This window comes from Prionailurus bengalensis, chromosome B2 (genome assembly GCF_016509475.1).
Source record: "Prionailurus bengalensis isolate Pbe53 chromosome B2, Fcat_Pben_1.1_paternal_pri, whole genome shotgun sequence".
NCBI classification, from domain to species: domain Eukaryota; kingdom Metazoa; phylum Chordata; class Mammalia; order Carnivora; family Felidae; genus Prionailurus; species Prionailurus bengalensis.
Genome location: NC_057349.1, coordinates 90,492,005 through 90,515,201, shown reverse-complemented (window position 1 = coordinate 90,515,201; position 23,197 = coordinate 90,492,005). Strand labels below are relative to the sequence as shown.

Below are 23,197 nucleotides of genomic sequence, written 5' to 3'. Positions count from 1 at the left end.
TCACCATGCACAAAAATCAACTCAAAATTGTTGAAAGACTCAAAGGGAAGACCTGAAACTATAAAACCACTAGATGACATAGCCTTGACAATGGTCTTGGTGATGATTTTTTGGATTGAACACCGAAAGCAAAGGCAATAAAATAAACATATAAGACTACATCAAACTAAAATGCTTCTACATAGCAAAGGAAATCATCAGCAAAATGAAAAGGCAACCTACCAAAGAGGAGAAAATGTTTGCAAATCATATATCTGAAAAGGGTTTAATGTCCAAAATATATATAAAGAATTCATATAACTAAGGGATGTAGGGGGTTGGTAGCAATACCAGTCATGTGAGACCTTAGAGACCGTGGTAAGGACTTTGAATTTCATTATTGATGATGTAAGAACCATTGTGGGGTTTTGAGTAGAGAGGACTGACAGGATCTATTCATATCATAAGTCCAATCAATTATAATCATAAGTGTTAAAAATAATTTAAACTTACCTGTTGAAAGAAATTCTCAGATTCAATTATTTTGAATCGAACTAAACATGATTTATATGAAACATGAAATCAAAATGATATAGAAAGTTGAAAGTTGAGGATGGAAAGAAGATATGAAGGACAATAACAAAGAGAAAGCAACAGTTGTAGAATTAAAATCAGACAAAATGAAATTCAAGGCAAAGAAGGACAAAGAAGAATGGTTCATATTGATAACAAGCACAATCACTAAATAGTTATAATAGTTTACAAAATTTTAGGTAGCTAAAAACATAGCATCAAAATAGAGAAAGCAAAAACTGATAGAAGTTCAAGATGTTAACTAAATTATAATCATGTTGAGAGACTAACACATCTCTCTTGAAAATCACCCTAATATAAATATATTTATATTTATATTTATATTTATATTTATATTTATATTTATATTTCTTCCCCCAAAAGGAATATGCCTACTCACAAACACTCATCAAAATTTATTTATAAAAATATACTGTGTACTAGACCACAAAGAACAACTCAGTATATTTCAAAACAGATCATAAGGCTACATTCCCAGTGCATAATATAATAATATTAGAAATAAACAAGAAAAAGGATGGCAAAAACAGTCTACCTGCTTGGGATTTAATTACTCTTATTCTAGTGAAAGGTGAAAAGTTTGCTTAAAGTTATAGACTAGAGATATATAAAAATAAAAGTATTATACAACAAAGTCAATGAATTTTAGTCAAAGCACAATACCAAGGAATATTCATATCTTTAGAGTATCTACAATATAGCATGAATGCTTGAAAACAAACTAAGCATTCATCTCTGTGGGGGGGAGGGCATAAAAGCTCCCCACGTGGGCTTTCAAATGTGGTGCCTCCCAATCATATGGGGGCCACCAAATGTGGGTCAACTTGGTTGGGTAGGAGCTGGAAGCCCGGGTGGTGAAATAATTCACCCAAGTCAGAACAACGGAGATAGAAGTTTATTGAGCACACCATTGAGGAAAGAGTGGGCAGGACAGCAAGGGAGAGACTGCCATGAGGCAATGGTAGGGGGCTGTAGTTAAAGGGAGAAGGTGAGGAGGTATGAAAATGTATGGAATTTTCCTTTTTTGGTATCTGTGTCCTGCTGTAAGTAACCCATTGGTCAGCTATAGCTTAAGATAATCTGAGGTGAGTTGCCTAATGGGCCTGTTTATATTCAGCCAGGAGGCTGAGGCCAATGTGGGCCCTTCTACCTTACTCGGGTTCCCATTGTTCAAATTGGTTACCTGAAAGCAGCCTCTACAATCTCTAGGAACTAGATGAACATTAATAAAACACAAATATGAGAAAGGAATTTATAAAAGTAAAAATCAAAATTAATAGTGACAAACACAAGTATACACTATTATTATTTATTATCTACTGTATTTGAGACGTTGTTTTGAGAGCCTAACTCATTTAGTCATGATCCCCATTTTATAGATGAAAAAGCTGAAGCACAGGTAGATTGAGCAACTTGTCCCTAAGTACACAGCTCCTGAGTGGCAGAGGCAGTGCTGGAATTCAGGCACTCTGGCTCCAGGGGCTACAATCTCCATTACCAGGCTCGTTACCAGGTCCAGAACCCAAATATCCATACCCCTTCTCCACTTCTCTTTCCAGTGTTACGCTGGAAAATGTGTTCTTTATAGAAACCATACTACACAAATTTTGGATGTATAACTCTTTTGTTCATTTGATACCAAAAAAAAAAATTGTCCATTTTAATATCTATACCTTTACATCTGGATAAAAATGGAAACATGTGCCTAAATCAATTTTAATGACATGTATTTTATTTAGTCTGCTATAGTGAGGTTCTACAATTTTCTTTGTGATTGGTCCTTGATTGTATCTTTTTATTATTGTCTGTGTGAAACTCCCCTTTTCTGTGATCTGGAAGCAAAGAAAGGCACAAGAGTTCTGGAAATTGGTAAATTTTTCGTACTTATTTTTAGATGTTAAAGGTTGTTTTTTTTTTAAGTTTATTATTTTGAGAGAGACAGAGACAGTGCAAGTAGGGGAAAGGCACAGAGAGAGAGAGAGAGAGAGAATGAGAATCCCAAGCAGGCTCCCTCCTGCCAGCGCAGAGCCTGACATGGGGCTCATACTCATGAAACTGAGATCATGACCTGAGCTGAAACCAGGAGTCAGACACTCAACCAACTGAGCCACCCAAGTGCCCCAATCTGTTAAAAGTTTTAAGAAGGCTAAAATCATTGTCTCAAATGAAGGGCTTATATTATATGTAGTTTTAATATATCTTAATATATTAACTGTCATAAATTGAGATTTTACTTTTGGTTTAGTGGGAGAGGACTGCATATATATATATATATATATATATATATATATATGCATGTGTATGTTAAAAAAGATAATAAGGTTTATTTAAAATAGACAAGACAAAGAGTGCTTTCAAAATACAGTCATACATAGATAATAAATACGACCCAATTCCCCAACCCGCTTCATTTAATCATACAACTATAAAGAACCCCCACCACACCACCACCAAAAGTGGAACTTATGTTGACAAAGATTCTGCCACTGTTCCTGGATTGTTCTCTGTATGTTTATAGTGTGTGTGTGTGTGTGTGTGTGTGTGTGTGTGTGAGAGAGAGAGAGAGAGAGATATGCATATGTATGCAAACACATGCACATGCATATGAAGATACATTTACATGTATAAATATATACGTAGACACAATCACATTAGTTACTTCAAATGTACATAAACACATGTACTGGTGCATCATGAAATATAATATATTCCAAATTGAGTTCTGGATTCAATTTGTATGTTCAATTTCACTCTCTGTTTTCCCCTGAGGAAGCTTTTAAATATTTCTGGGGCAAAAAATGTTGTGGTAGTTTCAGCTGTCCCTGCAACCACTTTCATTATTTGTGTCATTATTACTGCTGCATAATCTGAACATAAAAAAACATGGTGCCGTAACAAATGACTTCCCAGTACTGACAGTTATAGCAGCAGCATTTCAATACTGATGAAAAATTTCCCAGCAAGATCTCTGGCCAGGTTTACAATAACTAAACAGGAAATGGCTGCCACTATTCACATTAAATCCAGACTGTTTGGTGTAACTTTATCTATGTTTTAGATTACAATAAAATCTCTTTCATTCTCAACTGGCAAAATTTTATCCTTCCTGAGGTTGGAAAAACAGAACTTGAGGTTTCATGTGTGGTATTCCTGTTTGTCCTTTGACAAGAGCTCTTAAAGCTAATTTTTTTAAGTTGTTTTACTTTGGGATTGTTTAAATTTAATGAACTTTGTAAATTTTTATGAGAGGGAGAGGTTTGTTATGACTTTTTCCCAATGGACTGCTAATAGAAGTTAGCTTGTCTAGCCCATGTGCTAGATGCTGTCAGTATCCAACTGCCTTTGACTTTCACACCTCCCAGGGGACTAGTAATTGTTGTGTTCAAACAGCCTGTAATTGTGATCCCGCTGGCTTTCTCAGTACGCTTCTGGCTATTAGAATCATTAAACAACTCAGCACCTGTTAACAGCATTGTAAATATTCAACCCTGCTTGTGTGCAGGTTGAGTCCAATATAGAGAAATCTTACAGAGCTCAGCCTCATAAATTAGAGCTTCTGACAAGTCAATTATTGTGAAACTGGGTTTCTCTGTGAAATAAATGAAATAGCATGCTGACAAAAAGGTAGGCTGTCTGTTTATGGCAGAGAGAAGATAATGACTTCATGATCCAATGCAGAGAGCATGAAACTACATTGTATCCTTTATCTATAATTAAACAGTTGTGTAATATTTCTGTTTTAGTAACCAGTAAATTATAAATTTTGTACTGTGGAGAGTGCAACATGAAAACAGACCTTTAACTTAGCTGTTGCTTGCTTTTCAAGTTAGTAAAGAGATTATTGAAATTAATGATATATAATGTTTTAAACTAAATACTTATAATTATTTAGGCTAGAAATTACCCAGTGACTAAAAAGTTCATGCTATAGAAGCAAAGGCCCTATAATGCTAATGAAGATCATGTAAATATAAACTCCATTCTTTATTCCCAGGAAAGTGTCAGAATATATTATCTCCTAAAATTTTATGTGACCTAAACAATAATTTCATTTACATTTTGTTCATTTTACAGTGTCTTGTTAAATTATATATCTAATTGAGATGTAGCAAATCTTACTTTTATAAGGATTTTTAAGTGGTTTAAGTAACCTTAGATCAATTGTTAGCAAAGAATAATAGTTTAATTAGTAAAGTTATATCACAACAAAAATATGCATTTTAGTATTTGTGTTGGGTGTTTAGAAGACAACTTTTAATTTTTTTTTTAATGTTTATTTATTTTTGAGAAAGAGAACACAAGCAGGGGAAGGGCAGAAAGAGAGGGAGACACATAGTCCGAAGCAGGCTCCAGGCTCTGAGCTGTCAGCACAGAGCCCACTGCGGGGCTCAAACCCACGAACCGTGAGATGGTGACCTGGGCCAAAGTTGGACTTCTAACCGACTGAGCCACCTGGGCACCCCAGGAGACAACTTTTTAATGATTGAGAATTTCCTACTCTTGAGTGTAGTATTTTAACCAGCACTTTCTATTTTTTAAATAGTTATCACTTTCTAAAAATAAATTTTAAAAAGTTATTTACATATGCCAGAATACCTGAAAAAAAAATTTAGGATTTTTTTTTTAATTCCAGATTATCCTCAGAAATCATAAGGATAAAAGTGTTGATATTGAGTAAATTAAATGTCAATTCAATTACTTAAGTTGAAGTTTTGCATTTCTTAGGCAAGTCAATATGAGATTTTGGTGAGCACATTAGAAAAGAACAACCATATTAAGAGAAAATATCAATGGAAGTTTTTAAAGTTATTCTAAAAATTGTGTTAATTTTTATCAAATAAGATTGTTAATAATATGATCATCAAATAATTTGTTGTAGTCTTAGAGACATGATTTTAGGTTTTTTTTTTCTTTTTTGCAACTTATTTTAAATGTTTAAGAAATGTTTACCCTGACTGTTCTTTATCTGGATAGAAGCTACAAATCAGTCTTAAAAATTTCCCAGTAGACTTAGAAAAACATTAGAAAGGATATTAGCCCATCAAAATATACCCTGTAACTAAATAAAACAGTGACCAAAATAAATATTGTTAAAAAGAATTTATAATTTTTGAAGGAAAGTCTTTTTCAAAGATGATTTTAAATATTATTTGTAAACATACTAAATTTGTTAAAGCATAAAAATGGTAAAGTTGTCATTAGTTACTATTTGTAGGGGAATATGAGACTTTACGTTTTCAAATGGCCTAGGAAATTTTTAGACAAAAATGGTATTTTAACTTTTGTTTTTCATGGTAATGCTGTTTTCATAAAGCCTTCCTTCTGTAATTTTAATTGCATAAAAACTCATGTAGACAGCATGATCTTGCTGTCTCTCTCAAAATGAGTAACTGAACATTAAAAAAAAACTTTGTACATTTTGTTTAAATTAACAATAGCACTGGTTTCAATACTTATCTGTTCATTGATAAATATTGCTTTATTTTGGTCTATGACATCAACTTTTCCAGGAAAGGCAGTAATTTCTCTGCAGACTAAGATTGAAAGTAACTATTTCTCATTTGTGAAAATTAAAATCTTCAAGTAATTATGATTTACAGAGTTTCGTAAATAAAGAGTCTATTATTAATCCTTACTTAGTGGAGACTCTCATATTGGTGTACCTAGCTTTTTGTTTAATCTTCTCTTTCTGCTGAAAGTATATCCTGCCATCATTTAAGTTCTGCTTTGTGTATTTTTAAATGCATTTTTGCAGTATACTGACCTCAAATCTTTCCCTTTGAAGAAAGAAAAAAAAAAAATCACCGTATTGATCACTTGTGGTTTCCGTCAGGCCTCTCCCATTTGAGATTGTTAACACTTTCTTTCCAGACTATGAATATCCCCTTTCTAGTCCTGTGCAGGTGTACAACCCTTGTTCTGGGCTTCAGTCTGTACAGATGAAAGTCTGTTCTGAGGCCGCTTTACACTCCTGTTACTTGATTTGGATGGAGAGAGGAGATATAACTCTCTATGCTGACCGGGGTGCAGGATTCACCCACCAAGAATTAGAGATCTGCTATGATGTAGGGGCATTCTGTCACCCTTTGGATCTGTTCCCAGGCACAGATTCCTAGTAATCTTAGGGATTTCCCAAGAACCTTTGGAATTAGAGGGAAGAGCATTCAGATGAATTGCATGTCCTTAGGCTTTTTACTTAGAAAATATACAGAGCTGAACCTGTGTGGCTTTTGTCTGCAGAAGCGTAGTTCAAATGCTTTCTTGTTAGCTTGATGATGTCTTTCCCCATATTTAGGGTGACATGTAGTCATTAGGCATTTGAAGAACAATCAATGACTAAATTTCCTAAAAAGAATTCGTCTACTACTCAAATCAATAGTGCTTTGAGTTTTATAAAGTTACTGAGGATGGGTTTTTATATATAAAAGGGAGTTATATATTTATATATGATTTGCTTCTGTTTCTAGAAAGTTAGTGTCTGTTTAATGTGATGCTGAATTTTATCTGCTTATCTTCCATAGTTATTACCATTGTTCATCGGAGTCAACCAATCTTAGTGTGGGAATTTTGACCTGTAAGATGAAACTGGCTGTTGCAGTTGTTTTACTTCTTTGATTTGCTGTGCATGTAATTGTTCTTTGAAATTCTGAAAAGAAGAGAATGAGGGAAAATCGAAGTGATAATGACCTTGCTTGTTTTCTAGCTACTACAATTTGAGTGATGTGAGCCATGATTCTGTGAATAAATTTCTGTCCAGTCTGGTCGAGAAGTCTCTGGTTGAATTGGAACTTTCCTACTGTATTGAAATTGGAGAGGTATGACTGAGTCATATACATTCTAAATGAAAAGATTGCCCAGCTTTTTAACAGTAGGGCTTTTGCTTCTCATGGTAACTAAACATTTTAACAAAATTGTTGCAATGGCAACCTGCAGTAAGAACTATTAGTTTTATGAATGTATGTGTTTCTATTGTACTTTTTATTTGTCATTTTATCTTTCTTTTTGAAATAGGATAATCGGAGCATTGAACCTCTGACATATGGCCGCATTGCCTCTTACTACTATTTGAAGCACCAAACAGTTAAAATGTTCAAAGAGCGTTTGAAACCTGAATGTGGTACTGAAGAATTGCTTTCAATTCTGAGTGTAAGTTTCATGACATTATTACATTGCTTTTTAATACAAAGAGATTGTATCGTATATTATTTCATACATTCTCTTTTAATTTGGGTCTTAAATGGTTGCCATCCAGGGCCTCTAGAAATTTGGTAGAAATCATTTATGAAGTCTTTTCTTCTACCAGACAAGATTGCTACAGAGCAACATATTTGGACCAAGTTTCCCATGTAATTTATTTTCCAAACTTGGATACTTCTGAAAATGGAATGAGTCACTGTTAATATGTAAGTCAGGATAATAGGTATATGCTAGGCTAGCAGTCAGGTGATCACCCTGTCCTTCAATATAATAACTTCTTTGAATTATAATTGAAAGCTTTTCTTATTGCTTATTGAGTCATTCTTCTTGAATTCATGATATGTCTGAGGTTTCTTTACATAAAAACACATGATTAAGTTCTCTTAGAATTAATGTCAGAAAAGCTGTTCAACTCCTTCCCCTTTCTCCTTGCAAAAAAAAAAAAAATACAACTAGATTTATCACATGGTAAAAAAAAAAAAAAAAAAAAACTATACTGTGCTTATTTTTGCTTTTTGGCCAAGAAGCTGAAAACTAAATTTAATATTGAACTTAGTTACTATTAGGAGTATTTTCTTCATCTTCCTTTTGGCATACTATATATGCATTTTTTGTCTTTGTTGAATTTAAATATAATAATTTCCCACAAAACTTTGTTAGCACATTAGTCAAGATATATGTTACAAAATTGGGGCGCCTGGGTGGCTCAGTCAGTTAAGCATCCTTCTTCAGTTCAGGTCATGATCTCGCGGTTCATGGGTTTGAGCTCATGCTGACAGCTCAGAGCCTGGAGTCTGCTTCTGATTCTGTGTCTCCCTCTCCCTTTGCCCCTCCCTCCATCCCTCCCCCCCCCCTCAGAAATAAATAAACATTAAAAAAAAAAAGATATATGCTACAAAGAATACCTTATGTCATCTTACCCCTCTAGTACATTGGTGTTGTTTAAAGAGTTAAGAACCATTCGACTGTATAATGTCTCTAAGGTCTTTCTCTTACACATTCACTGATTCTGAGATAGTTCACTTATTAGCTTTATTCTTCCTATTGCTTGTCATTCTCAATAGGCTTCAATATCCCATTCACAGTTTCCAATTTTTCAGTGTTTTTCCTTTGAGAAACTAGTGTGTGGATTTTTCGTGCAGCATAAGGCCACATACATTGTAGTGAGTCAGGAAATAATTTGTTACTAAATGGATGGATCCTGTATTCATCAGTTTTCTGTTGTTTGCTCTATAGAAAAGAGTAGAGAATTAAAGTATACAAGGCAGCTATCAAAAAAAAAAAAAAAAAAGTTTAGGAACACCTAGGTGGCTCAGTCAGTTGAGCATCTGACTCTTGATCTTGGAGCAAGTCACGATCTCACAGTTCATGACTTCACACCCTTGTTTGGGCTCTGCACTGACAGCATGGAACCTGTGTAAGATTCTCTCTCCCTCCTTCTCTCTGCCCCTCCTCTGCTCCCTCCTTCCCTCTTCTCTAAATAAATAAATAAACAAACAAACAAACAAACTTTAAAAAGTTTATAAAATTAAAAATTCATTTCTGAAGGAAAAATTAAAAAAATAAGAATTGTTTTTAGATTCCTAAGAATGAGGTTTTTATTGTTTCCCAATTGGAGACTCATAAAAATAGGATTTATCTGGATGGAAGACAGTAAAATAATGGTTAATTAATTTGGGCAAGCATCTTAAACTAGTATCTGTTAGATTTAAGAATATAATTTTCCTTTCATATTTACCTACCTTGGTGTATTTACCTAATCTAATATTTTAAAAGTACATGTCTACTTTGGGAACACATGTAATAGCTAACACCTTTGAGCACTTTTCATGTGCCAAGCACCACTCTAGGAACTTTACATTGATAAACACATTTAATCCTGACAATAATCACTAATTTGAGATTTATAATATCCCATTGGTTGCACAGCAAGTGAATAGTTTGCAGTCTAGCAACCAAGTGTGGGTTCTTAACCACTGTCCTATGCTGCTTCTCATCACACACACACACACACACACACACACACACACACACACACACTGATGTGGAAGATACTGAGGTGGGGAGTGCATGTTAACTCTGGATGCACATTTTGCATAGTAACCCTTTATCAGATATATCATTTGCAAATATCTTCTTCCATTCCATAGGCTGCCTTTTAGTTCTGTTGATTGTTTCTTTTGATTTGCTGAAGCTTTTTATCTTGATGAAATCCCAATAGTTCATTTTGCTTTTGTTTCCCTGGTCTCTGGAGACATGTCTAGTAAAAAGTTGCCGCAGCTGAGGTCAAAGAGGTTGCTGCCTATATTCTCCTCTAGAATTTTGCTTGTTTTCTGTCACACCTTTAGGTCTTTCAGTCATTCTGAATTTGTTTTTGTGTATGGTGTAAGAAAGTGGTCCAGTTTCATTCTTCTGCATGTTGCTGTCCAGTTTTCCCAACACCATTTTTTGAAGAGACTTTTTCCCATTGGATATTGTTTCCTAATTTGTTGAAGATTAGTTGGCCATAGAGTTGTGGGTCCATTTCTGGGTTTTCTATTCTGTTTCATCGATCTATGTGTCTGTTTTTTGTGTTATCATCATGCTGTCTTGGTGACCACAACTTTGTAATATAGCTCAAGGTCCAGAACTGTGATGCTTCTAGCTTTGCTTTGCCTTTCCAAGATTGCTTTGGCCATTCAGGGTCTTGTGTTTCCATACATACTTTAGGATTGTTTGTTCTAGCTCTGTGAAAGATGCTGGTGGCATTCTGATAGGGACTGCATTAAATATGTAGATTGCTTTTGGTAGTATAGACATTATAACAGTATTTGTTCTAATCCATGAAGAAAAAGACTGGGGGCACCTGGGTGGCTCAGTCATTGAAGCCTCCAACTCTTGATTTCAGTTCAGGTCACAATCTCACGGTCCAGAGATCAAGCCCTGCAGCAAACTCAGCCTGGATCGTGCTTGGGATTCTCTCTCTCTGCCCCTCTCTCAGTTGTTCCCTCTCGCTCTCTCTCAAAATAAATTAATCAATTAAAAAAAAAATACTGGATGCACATTGTTTATAAAGGTTTGTGAAAACCATAAGCCTGTTATATTGTGTATCCCCCTCTACCCCACTAAAAGAGACCCCAAATATACCTAGTAAGAAAAGAATTAAACTGTTATCCTCTCCAGTCTTCTCTGAAATGGCATTGATCAGAATAAGAGGTCTGTCTACACCATTTCAGCAGCTTCTTTCTTTCCACTATTACACTGCCTAAAATCTGTTACCCTGATCTCCTGGTTTATTTTCATTAAAATAAAATCAACTCTTGTGATAACAAAACAAATCATCTGCAAATATATGTAAGACAAACTCAACAGTATATTTATATACATATTGTTTGGTATACCCCTTAATAATTTCCACAGCAACAGTAATGTAATCTCTTCATCCTGTGGTGTTTAGTCTAGCAAACTCAGCCTGTGCTAGATAGCATCTAAATTTGTAGTATCTCAGTGAGACTGCTTTTTGAATAAGGATACTGAGGAATTAGAACTGTAGGACTCACATTGACAAGATCTGCAGGTACCACTGTTTTGTTAATTTCTTGTCTAGGTATTCCGCTCCATTCACTGGAGAGCATATGTGTAACTAACAAAGAAACATTAAATAGTAAAGCAAGATTGTATTTGAAGTAATTACAGTGTAGTTTCTAGAATTCGTTCTTTCACTGAAAAGTGGGTTTTTGGGGGGGTTTTTTTGTTACCACACTAAAGATTCCTAAATGACTCACATAGCCTCATTATCTTTACCCCCAAATGCATATTAATCTCCTTGTGGTTTTGAAACAAGGAGAAAAGAGCAGCCAGACAGGAGCTATAGAGAACAGGATGATAAACACAACAGGGCAAAGAAAAGCAATATGAGTGTTGTTAGTGTTTCAAAGGCCTATTTTCATTATCGTTTTTGTTATTAAAATACTTAATAATGTTACATTATATTTTTGAAAAAAGCAGTATTAGATATTCACTACCAGCATCTCCTTTTACAAAGATAGCCATTGATGTTTCTAAAGTCATCTTTAAACTTTTAAAAATTAATTTATTAATTATTGTTAAAAAGAATTTTAGTAGTCCAGTGATCATAACTGAAAAGCTTCTATTCTCTTGTGTATTACTTTGAACTTACTTTAATACTTCATCAATTTGTCAGTGAATGAAGTTTTCTCGTTATATCGTAGGTTACATAATGTATTGATTTTTGTTTTGTTTCCTTTGGTATTAATGGTAGTGTAGAAATTGTGTTCATTAAGATTTTCCTTGAGGTTTTCTAAATATGTTGCAATGTGATTGGTTATTCTTGGCACAGACAAAAAAAAAAAAAACACTAAAAGGTAACCAACCATAGAAGGAAAAAAGAATGTTAAGACACTGATTCATTTTCACCAGGCATTTAAACATACATAAATCTATTATTTCTCTTCACTTAACATCAAACATAGTTTCAAATGATGATCTCTTGATCTTATGTATTCATGACGGATAACTGATAACTGTTTTAGTCCTTTTTTCCTTTAGAGAAGATACATATTTAGAATCTCACAATTAGCCATAGTTGTTTTTCCTTAAGTGAATTGCAATTCCTACTCTTTAGTTATTGTTTATATCACTATCAACTTTTTTGAATTTCTTTTTAAGTAGAGAGAAATTTTTTTGCCTTAATAATATTTACCAGAAAGTGTATTTTCTTTCAAAAGTAAAAGAGAAAGCATTTAATCAGGTCATTTCATGACCTGCCGCCTCGTATAGTGTTTTCGGCACTACAGACTTCCCTCTTGCAGTGTTCACAGGAGAAGATTGTCAGGTTTGGTAAAGAACAAAACAAAACTGGAAACCAATTTGACAATAAATTTCATATTAAAACAAAACAAACCCATAAAGTTCATTTATACCCTGTCGTCTAAATTCTATTTTGTTGTTGTTGTTGTTGTTCTTTTCTTCTTTCCATATAATGGTTGGGGTCAGACCTGTATTTTTCAGAATGGTATTATATTGACAGTTTCACCCTTTTGACCAAAGAATGGAGGAAACAGGAAATTTCTGAGTTTAAAGATGAAAACTGAACTGTTTCAGATATTAAAGAGCCAAGCTAAATGAAATTGTCTTAACAAATATCTTAAGCATAAAATGAAGTATGCATAATTTGTTTATTTTATCCGTAACATCTTACTCTCTAATTGGTCCATATTAAATTCTTTCAGTCATATTTCTATCCACAGATCATATATTGATTCTTTAAAAAATTTTTATTTTGTACCTAGAATGTGTGAGGCTCTTTATAAGGGCAGGAGATAGAACATTACTGACAAACGTGTGTGTGTGTGTGTGTGTGTGTGTGAGAGAGAGAGAGAGAGAGAGAGAATATTAACACATAAACTATGGACCATGGTAATAAACTATGAAAGATACTTGGGTGTTGCTACTCACTGAGGTCATCAGGTCAGTGTGATGCTCTAAGAATGAGCAAAATGTTGCTCATCGTCCAAGAGTCTCTAAAAATAGAACAGGATAGAGTATATTCCTTCATGTTAATCATTCCTATGCTGTATATTTGCTATATATATTTTTCCTGGTCCCACATCACAAAAACATCATGGAGCAAGTTTGGGCCCAAGTGAGTACTCAAATGATGGAAGATGTGTGATTAGGACATTTCAGTTTAGAAAGGCAAAGGCTTTGAATCCGTGTAACTGAAATTACAATCGTGAACTGTATGAACAGAAGCCCTCTTTAGGTCAATAATAACACAGTAACTTTTTCAATTAGAAGTTCTGTCTTGGCCCACTAGATACTTGGAATATATTTTTTCCTCAGAATATAATGAGGAGTTTTGTTTTTTTTAAACATGGCAGTGTGCTAAACTTTCAGATACTAATTCCTATTGGTTATTACTTCATTATATATAAGCCCTTGTTTCAGTCAACACTGAAGAGGCAAGTACACTTCCACTAATGTTGTTTTGTTGTTGTTGTTGTTTTTCTTAGTAACACCTCTTTTGAGACTTCTGTTTCCATTTGTTATTGTTGTTGTTGTTGTTTTTCTTAGTAACACCTCTTTTGAGACTTCTGTTTCCACTTCCTTGTCTTCCTAAGAAATTAAAATGTTTCTAAGCCTAGATTTTTAGGTGTCATTATCTTTAAATGATAGTTAAATATTCTAGGTGTAAGGCCAAAGATTGTACTGAGACTATTTCTTTTCACTAGTCTTATTCTATAATAGTAAACCATTTATTTAAATTTTGTCTTTCCAATACACCCATTAAAAAATAGTATTGCCTTTTATTGAGCACCTACTACATGCCAGGCATTTTATATACATTATTTGTAGTCATCAAACAGTGCTTTGTGGTAAATGTTAACTTACAGATAATGAAATTGAAATTTAATGAGGTTAAGTTTTTCCAGGTTCTATAGAAAGTAGCTCTTTAGAACTCTTTCCCTATACCTTACTTCCTCTCCTAGACATAGTTTATCCTCATCCAGTGTTTTTAATTTCAAGTGTAAAAAATTTTTGAAGCATTAAATTTTGAAGCATTAAAGTATAAGGGTATATACTTTTAAAGTCAATTAAGAAGCAGAGTTACTTTTAAAATTATGTGTGGCCTTTTAACTTAGAATTATAGATGTTAAATGCAGATGTTAATTACTGTGACAAAATAATTATTTCAGTATCCCTTATTGAAAACACATATTTTAAGTTTTAAACGATATGATGCTGTTTGGAAAGTTTAGATATTTTGTAAACACTCTTGCCAAGTTTTTTTTTAACACCATGAATTAATAAGCTTCATAATTAAGGCAGCTGCTTCACACTTCTATTGTTAACCAGTGACATTACATCTGTCTTGCTCCATTGATGCCCTCCTCCTACTTATTGAAGCATTTAGCAGTTTTGGCAACAGGGATTACATGGCATGGAGTAAGTAGTCTAATTAGATATAAGTGAAAATCCAGAGGGAAAAGGACATTTAAAAAGTAATTTAAAGAATCTCTTAATGATGTTGGCACCGAAAGCCCAAGTCTAGAGTAGAAAAACAAGGTCATGATTTGATATGTTCAGTGGACTTTCAGGAGGTAGCCTATTTTAAAACCGTAATAGAAATGAAAAGATTTCAAAGTTAGGGAAAATTTATTTGAACAGATTTACGAATATGCTTGCCATAGTATTAATAGCTTTGAAAGAAAGCAGAATATGCCCCAAATGTATTCTGTGTCTAGAATTTTCAATAAATTTTTTTAAAAGATACACTCAGTTGTTATGGTTCTTGTGACTACAGAGAAACATGAGATTATATATCAAATATCCAATCTGAAAAGTTGTGAAATTCTTTTTTTTCCACAGAGCCTTGGATATTAACTAAAAGTGTGGATTTCATGTGTTAATATAAAATAGAACCATTCCAAATTTAGAAAAGTACCAGAGCAATAAGATTTTTATATATCAATAAATTTCCAGGTTTGGCAGGTCTCTGTACTGCTGTCTTTAAAAGCACACAGATTCTTTGCCTATATATAGAATATTTTTAGTAATATAGCATTTTTAATGTTTGAATTTTGTCCTGTTTGGGTACAACTACAAATCTTTTAGTAGAAAATTGCAGATATATCTTTCTCAAACATGTAATTGGAAGAATAAGAAATATTTTTTTAAAGAAGAGAGAAATTTAAGACAAAATAAATGAAAAGGCCAAGCCAGATATGAATAGCATTAGTAGGGGACCCAGCATGTAAAATTAAAGAGTTCATTAAAGGAAGAATGAAAGGAAGGAGAGGTTAACTGAGTAACAGTGAACACCACCAACCTCGTGGCCTTCCATTTCCAAATAACCTCCTGACAATTGCAGAATCCCATCTGCTTCTCTTTATCTTCCTGGTGGGGAAACCTAATGGGATATCTTCCAGGGTTTGTGAGGAGAGCTTCCCTAACCCTCAGGCTGGGGAGCTGCCTGGCATCTTTTAGAGAGGCACAGATGGCAAATGTCTTGAAAAAAGTTATCTTTCTACTCTTGTTCTCTTTCCCTTGAGACTTTCCCTCTTCTCCATTATTTCTCAGTTTCTTCCTAGCTTTCTGTATGTATAAGCTGTCCTCAGCACAGAGAAAAGTGAAACATTTTCCTGGGAAAAGACCTCAGTCTCAAATATATCTCCTGTGCTTGAATAGGTTACCTTAAAGATTTTTAAGCTATGCTCTGATGAGTGTAAAATGAATTTATGATATTACCTGAAATTTGTCCTGTTTTAAATTTTTTTTTTTTTTTTTTAATTTTTGGCTTCCTAAAATGCCCTACAGAATGACAGCTGGCAAGTATTAGGAATCTAATCATTGATGATTAAGTAGAGTTTTTAATTAAGAAATTATTTTTAGGGGCACCCAGGTAGCTCAGTCAGTTAAGCATCTGACTTCGGCTCAGGTCATGATCTCACAGTTCATGGATTCAAGCCCCGCATCAGGCTCTGTGCTGATAGCTCAGAGCCTGGAGCCTGCTTCAGATTCTGTGTCTCCCTCTCTCTCTGCCTCTCCCCCACTTGTGTTCTGACTCTCTCTCTCTCTCTCTCTCTCTCTCTCTCTCTCTCTCTCTCTCTTAAGATTAAATGAACATTCAAAAATTTTTAATAAGAAATTATTTTAGATATCAAAATATGAACAGCTTTAATATTTCTTTCATTATCACCTAGTTTAACTTTCTCATTTTTTGAAGAACAAAGACCCAGTCTTGCACAAGATGAATACAATCAGTACTGAAAAACAATATAGAAACCCAATTCCTAATAGGAAAAGGGTTAAGTTGATATTAGAATTCATATCTCCCACCCACCTTTTAAATGCCTTTTTTACCCTTTTGCTATTTTATACTTTTCTTTTTCCCCTGCTTGCATCTCATTTTCCCCTTTTATTTAAACTTACAGAGCACAAATGTACTTACATGAACAGATACACATTAACCTTCTCAGCCTAAGCTATCTATAAAAATATTTTGACTTGTCAACATTTGTCAAGATTTGCTAAGTACTGTATCCAGTATTCAGTGTACTTTAGGGAATACCAAAGAAATAGAAGACAGACCCCTATCTTTTAAGAAGACTTGTTCTAGAGCCCGTAGAGCCTAATGAAAAGAAAAGGATAGGCTTATGCTGAATTCATGTCTCTTTGTCTGTTGCTGCTTAATATGGCTTTGCCTGTGCATGGGAAGTATTTAGTCCTACTTATGACATTCAGGGTAGCAGAACTGCTGACATTGTTCTCCCCAAAAGTCAGAGTTACTAGCCTGCTCTATGTTTGGAAGGTATGTAAGTCATGGGGTATATATAAGTATTTGCAAAGGGAATCTACATTTAGACATTTTTAAATTACAAGTATATTCTTGGATGGTGTCATATAAATTAAGTTATATTTATAAAACTCCAGGATAGTTTGCTTTTCAGGGAACCCTACCATGAGTCATTTGGCAAAGGAAATCATCATTAATTTTGTTTGGAAAATATTTTGTTTATCATTGGTAAACAAAAACTGCTTAACTTAATATCAGACATCATAACTGTTTAGAATTGTCAATACACATACTATCACATTAAGGAAATTAAAAAAAAAAACATTGAAAAGTATGAGCTTCCTGGAATAAAATCTCTTCCCTAAATTCTAACCATTTGTCACTTCATTCTATGGGTAAACAGAGCATTGTTTAAACTTTAAAAATAAGTGGAAAATAAGTGGAAACTTTAACATTGGATAAAATATTTTGAAATATAGTTTTCACATGCCAGAAATTAGTTTCTGCTTAAAATGTTTCTAATTTTATCCCAATAAAGTTTTAGTACTCTAAAACTTTTGTTAGGGTCCTATTGTCCTAGCAGGTGAAACAGCTCAGAAATCAATACTAGCTCCTTCCTCAATTAATAACAGTGATCAGAAGTATTCCAAAAGGTTCATGGTTCCTGTCCTAAATATCTTCCCAGTACCAATAATGCCAAAACATTGTTTCAGCTAAAAATACATTATACTGCCTTTTATTCTCACAGAGCTGCCAAGTAGGTAAATAAGTGTGATTATTTCCAATGCTTAAACCCAACTCAATGTATTTCAGCATCACTTCTGTATAACAGGACAAAAGAAAAACTAAACATCCTAATTTCTTTTCCAGCCCCCAGTTGGTATAATCAGAGTCTACAATATTACATTATTTTAGAAACAGGGAATTTTAAAAGGAAAAAAAATAATCATAAACTTATTCCTTGGACCTTTTAGATTAACTAACATGCCAAGCTTTTTCATTATGTAATAATGTAAAAAACAACAACAACAACAACAATAGAATCACTATGTGATTAAAAATACATATTTTTAAAAAGCTGTAACACAATTTGGGATAAAGCTTTTATAAATTCTCTATTGTGAAGTGTATTAAAGTATACCTTTCTTTTCTTTCTTTCTTTCTTTCTTTCTTTCTTTCTTTCATTTATTTGTTTATTTATATTTAAATTCAAGTTAGTTAATGTAAAGTACAATCTTGGCTTCAGGGGTAGAACCCAGTGATTCATCTCCTACCTATGACGCTGAGTGTTCTTTCTGAGAAGTGCCCTCCTTAAGGCCCATTGCCCATTTAACCCATCTCCCCACTCCCACCCCCCTCTCCAGCAACCCTTCAGTTTGTTCTCTGTATTTAAGAGTCTCTTATGGTCTGCCTCCCTCTCTATTTTTACCTTATATATGTTTAAAAACAAGTCATTTTATGTAGCCATCTCCTTGGTTTATCGAATCTTGTTTTACAAATAATACTACGTTTAGGGGGCTTTTAATGAAAACAATACAATTACCCTTCCTTAATTTGTTGTTATTACTGGCTATATTTCTTCATACTTAATAAAAAAAAATTTTGACGTTTACTTATTATTGAAAGACAGAGAGAGTCAGAGCATGAGCAAGGGAGGGGCAGAGGGAGAGGGAGACACAGAACCCAAAGCAAGCCCCAGGCTCCGAGCTGTCAGCACAGAGCTCGATGTGGGGCTCCAACTCACAAACCGCGAGATCATGACCTGAGCCGAAGTCGGACGCTTAACCAACTGAGCCACCCAGGCGCCCCTCTTTATACTTAATAAATAACATTGTTTACCCACTTTATTGCTTGTTATCAGGCCACCACCAGCCCTCATATATTAGCCATTATTTAGTCTATATGGAGATTTATATCTCCTGATTATTTTCTCACAAGACAGTTTCTGATCCATTAATCCTTCTAAGTAATTCTTTGTATAGTCCTTCTGTTTAAAAGGAAACAGCCAATAGTCCAAGTACAGAATGATTCATAACTATGACTTTTTAATAACACCACTATAGGCACCTCATGGAATTATTGGAAGATTAAATTAGTTAATATAGGTAAAGCACAGAACAGTCCTTTGCTTATTCACAGTACTCAGTAAACATAAGCTATTATTGTATTTAGTAATAATATTTGTTATGTACAGACTATGCTCCAGGCATGGAGAACATAGCAGTAGACTAGGCTGATGAAGTTCCAGTACTCATAGACCTTATATTCGTAGTGGTAAACATGCTTCTTGGTAAACAAGTAAATAAACATGTAATATAGCAAAGTGGATCTAAATGAGGTTTTTTAAAACTAAGGCAGTGTCTAGAGGTAACTAGAGAAGGCTGCTCTAGATAGGACAGTTAAGGGAAGCTTTCCTGAGGAGATATCTGAACAGAGAACTGAGTGACATGAAGGACCAACTCATGAGAAAGCCTTGGGGAAGAAATTCTAGGCAGAAGGAATAGCATATGCACAGGTCATGAAGCAGGACTCATTTGCCACATTCAGAGAACATCAGGGAAGCCAGTGGGGATGAAGTGGAGCAAGCTTTGGGGAAGCATGGCATCCAAGGGCTAGGTCATCTGTGGTCTTGCTAGAGAGCTTGGATTTTGTCGTAATGTTCAGAGAAGCCATTGAGGGGTTTTGATCAAAAGAGTGATATGATATTTTTTGTTCTGAAACCTCTCTGGCCACTTAGGAGAGAAATGATTTTTACAGAAAGTCAAGAAGAGAGAAAATGGCTTGGATAGAATGGTGAGAGTTGAAATGATGAATAGTGGTTAGACTCAGGATGTTTTGAAAATAGAACCAACAGAAATTGATGGATTAATTATAAGTAAACAGAGGAAATAAAGATGATGCTAGGTTTTTGGCCTGAACAACTCGGTGAAGAGAATACCATTTACTGAGGTGAAGAAGACTGAGTAAAAAGTGGTGTCTGTGTTTATTTGGCGGGGGCGGGGAGGGGGGGGTTGCTGGTAACTGGCATATGGATGGTATTCAGAATTTCAGCCATGGGGTTGGTTGAATCTGGGTGGGATGAGTATTAAAAAGTCTGTGAGCTAGAGAGTATAATGCTAAGCGAAAGAAGTCAAACAGAGAAGGACAAATACCATATGATCTCACTCATGTGAAATTTAAAAAACAAAACAAATGAACAATGGAGGGGGAGACAAACCAAGAAACAGACTCTTAACTATTGAGAACAAACTAATGGTTACTAGAGGGAGGTGGGTGGGGGATGGGTGACATAAGGGATGAAGATTAAGGTGTGCATCTGTGATGAGTACCGGGAGATGTATGGAAGTGTTGAGTCACTGTATGGTACACCTGAAGCTAATATAACACTGTGTGTCAACTCTACTAGAATTCAAGTTTTTTTATTAAAAGGGAGAAGAGGTCTGAGGATTGAACTGTGGGAACTTGGCATGTTGAGGTTGAGGAGAAAGAGGAGAAGGTGGGTCAGCAAAGACAACTGAGAACACGGGATGACAAATGGAAAGAAAGGCTTCAGGAGAGTGCACTGTCCTGGAAGCCAGGGGGGAGAAAGGATCTCAAGAAGAGATGGTGTTTAACTGAGTTAAAGATGGTTGATACAGAGGGGCGCCTGGATGACTCATTTGAGCGTCCAACTACAGCTCAGGTCATGATCTCATGGTTTGTGGGTTCCAGCCCCACATCGGGCTCTGTGCTGACAGATCAGAGCCTGGAGCCTGCTTCAGATTCTGTGTCTCCTTCTCTCTCTGCCCTTCCCCCATTCACATTCTCTCTCTCTCTCTCTCTCTCTCTCTCTCTCTCTCTCTCTCTCTCTCTCTCAAAAATAAATAAACATTTAAAAAAATGTTTAAAAAAAGATTGTTGATACAGAGTGGACAAGAGACTGTTCCCTGAACTTGGTAAGATAAAGATCCTAGATGCACTATATGCTAACTAACTTAGGTGTAAATTAAAAAGTAAATAAATAAGTAAATAATCCTAGATGTCTTTAATGAGTAATTTCAACGGAATGATAGGAGGCAAACACCTTATTTTATTTCAAAGGACTCAAGAGAGAACTGAGTTTTAAGAAAGTAGGGACAGCAAATATAGCTCATTCTTACTTGGTGCTGGTGGAGGGGAGGAATATAAAATCAATTTCTTTTTTTCTTCTCTTTAATTTATTTTAGAGAGAGCGTGTGAGTGGGGTAGAGGGAGAGAAAGAAAGTGAATCTCAAGCAGGCGTGGAGCCCAACACAGGGCTTCATCCCTCTACCCTGGGATCATGACCTGAGCTGAAATCAAGAGTCGGATGTTCAACTGACTGAGCCACCCAGGCACCCCCCTCCTTTTTAAAATTTAAGATCTAGCATATTTGTATGCGGATAAAAATGATCCTAGAGCGAGGTAAAAAATGATGTTATCGGAAAGAGCTCAATCCTTAAAACAAAAGGGAAATAAGAATCAATGGAATAAGTGGAAAAATTGGACTTAGGTAGTAGAGCAAATTAATCCATTGTAATGGGAGAAAAGACGGAGTATTGGAGTATAGATGTAAGGAAGTTGGTGGGTAGTAGGATAATGAGGAAATTACCCTTGTGTTTGCTTTAGTTTTTTATAAACTAAAAAGCTGAGGCCATCAGTTGAAACTGAGGAAGTGGGGAAAGACCTGTAAATGTGGGCAGAGGCCATTAATAGACTAAGGGGCCAAAGTGTGGTGGAGTGAATATGGTGTTTGCATTTAGGAAACATGGGTTCAAATCTCAGCATGGCCATTTTAACCTCTTTGTGTTAAATGACAGGTCATTTAATCTCTTAATCTCAGTTTCCTTACTCATTAAAAAATGTTCAATCATACCTGCCCTACTTATCATTACAGGATTAGTGTGAAGGTCTAATACGGTAAAAGATACATGTCCAAACATATCTGACCTTGATCTAGGTAGAATGTTTTGTTTGGTGCTATGTTTTACTTTATGTTTCTTATTTGTGTTTTGCTTTTGTTTTGTATTTACACCTGTCATACTATAGATACCTTTACATGTTTTAAGGGTTCAGAATACTTGGTCTCTATCAGAAGGGCTGGCCTTATGGGATTCACTAGGAAACTTTTTATTTCATTATTAATATTTGGAGCAATAAAGAAGAGTACAGTCTTATTTCTCTTAATGATCTTATGTACAACTTTGCCCTTACCCTACTATGTAGTTAGTGAATTTTAGCTTTGCTTTTTTAAAAGAACATATGGTAACTTCATTTGCAAGACCTTTGTTTTCTTGATGACAGCGTCATTTTCTGAGTTTTCTCTTGCCCCTACTCCCCTACCTCCCTTGTTCCTTATTCCTTTCTCTCCAGGTTAGTATTTTACTAGAGGCCATGGCTCTGGGTTTTAGTGTACCACAGGGGAGTGACAAAGTCTGTAAAAGTAATGATTCCCCGCTGCCACATCATCCTACCTCCAAATAAAAAAGCACTACGATTCTTTAATGAGACATTACCCTGGCTTCCAGACCAATGTCTGTGCTGCTAAGAGTGCTCATCTATTTATAGTTGTTAAAAAAAAAAATCACTTAGTAATTAAAAGAATTCATAAAGTAATTATGACCTGTAATAGTGATTATGGCCGGGTGATTACTCCTTCACTAAGATGCTTTGCAAATGGATTAGCACTTCTTTGAATTAGGAACTTGGGCTGGAAATCTATGAGGAAGCTATATTAATAAGAAAAATGTTCTTTCTTTTGGGACTAAGCAGAAAGCTGTAAAACAGCCAGGAAGCCACTGGGATCCTGGCTGAGAGGAAAAATCAGGCGAATCAAATTGGTCATGTTATTAAGCATATATTCATCTGGAACAATTCTCTTCATTCATTTGCAGTTAAAGCTCTGGTCAATTTAATCTAGTTCATTAGTGATGCCAACTCTAAAATGGGCAGTGATATTTAATAGTTTCTCTTCTTGAATAAGGCAAATATTATATTATTTAATCTGATATTTGAGGAAGGAGAACCATATTTAAAGTCTACGTATTTCCAAAATATAGGTTTTCAAAACTAACACTTTTGATATACAAATAGACAAAGCACTACCTCATATCATTTTCTGGTGAGGAAATA

The 23,197-nt window shown here is 34.8% G+C and overlaps 1 protein-coding gene across 3 annotated transcripts in view; it reads left to right on the top strand.

Annotated features, from left to right (window-relative positions):
- Nucleotides 1–23,197, top strand: part of ASCC3 (activating signal cointegrator 1 complex subunit 3) — a 368,562-nt gene that overhangs the window by 275,329 nt on the left and 70,036 nt on the right. For all 3 annotated transcript variants that reach the window (XM_043592007.1, XM_043592009.1, XM_043592010.1), the window contains exons 35-36: nucleotides 7,277–7,388; nucleotides 7,585–7,719. In XM_043592007.1, coding sequence (XP_043447942.1) covers nucleotides 7,277–7,388; nucleotides 7,585–7,719 — 247 coding nt within the window. The remainder of the gene's footprint in view (nucleotides 1–7,276; nucleotides 7,389–7,584; nucleotides 7,720–23,197) is intronic.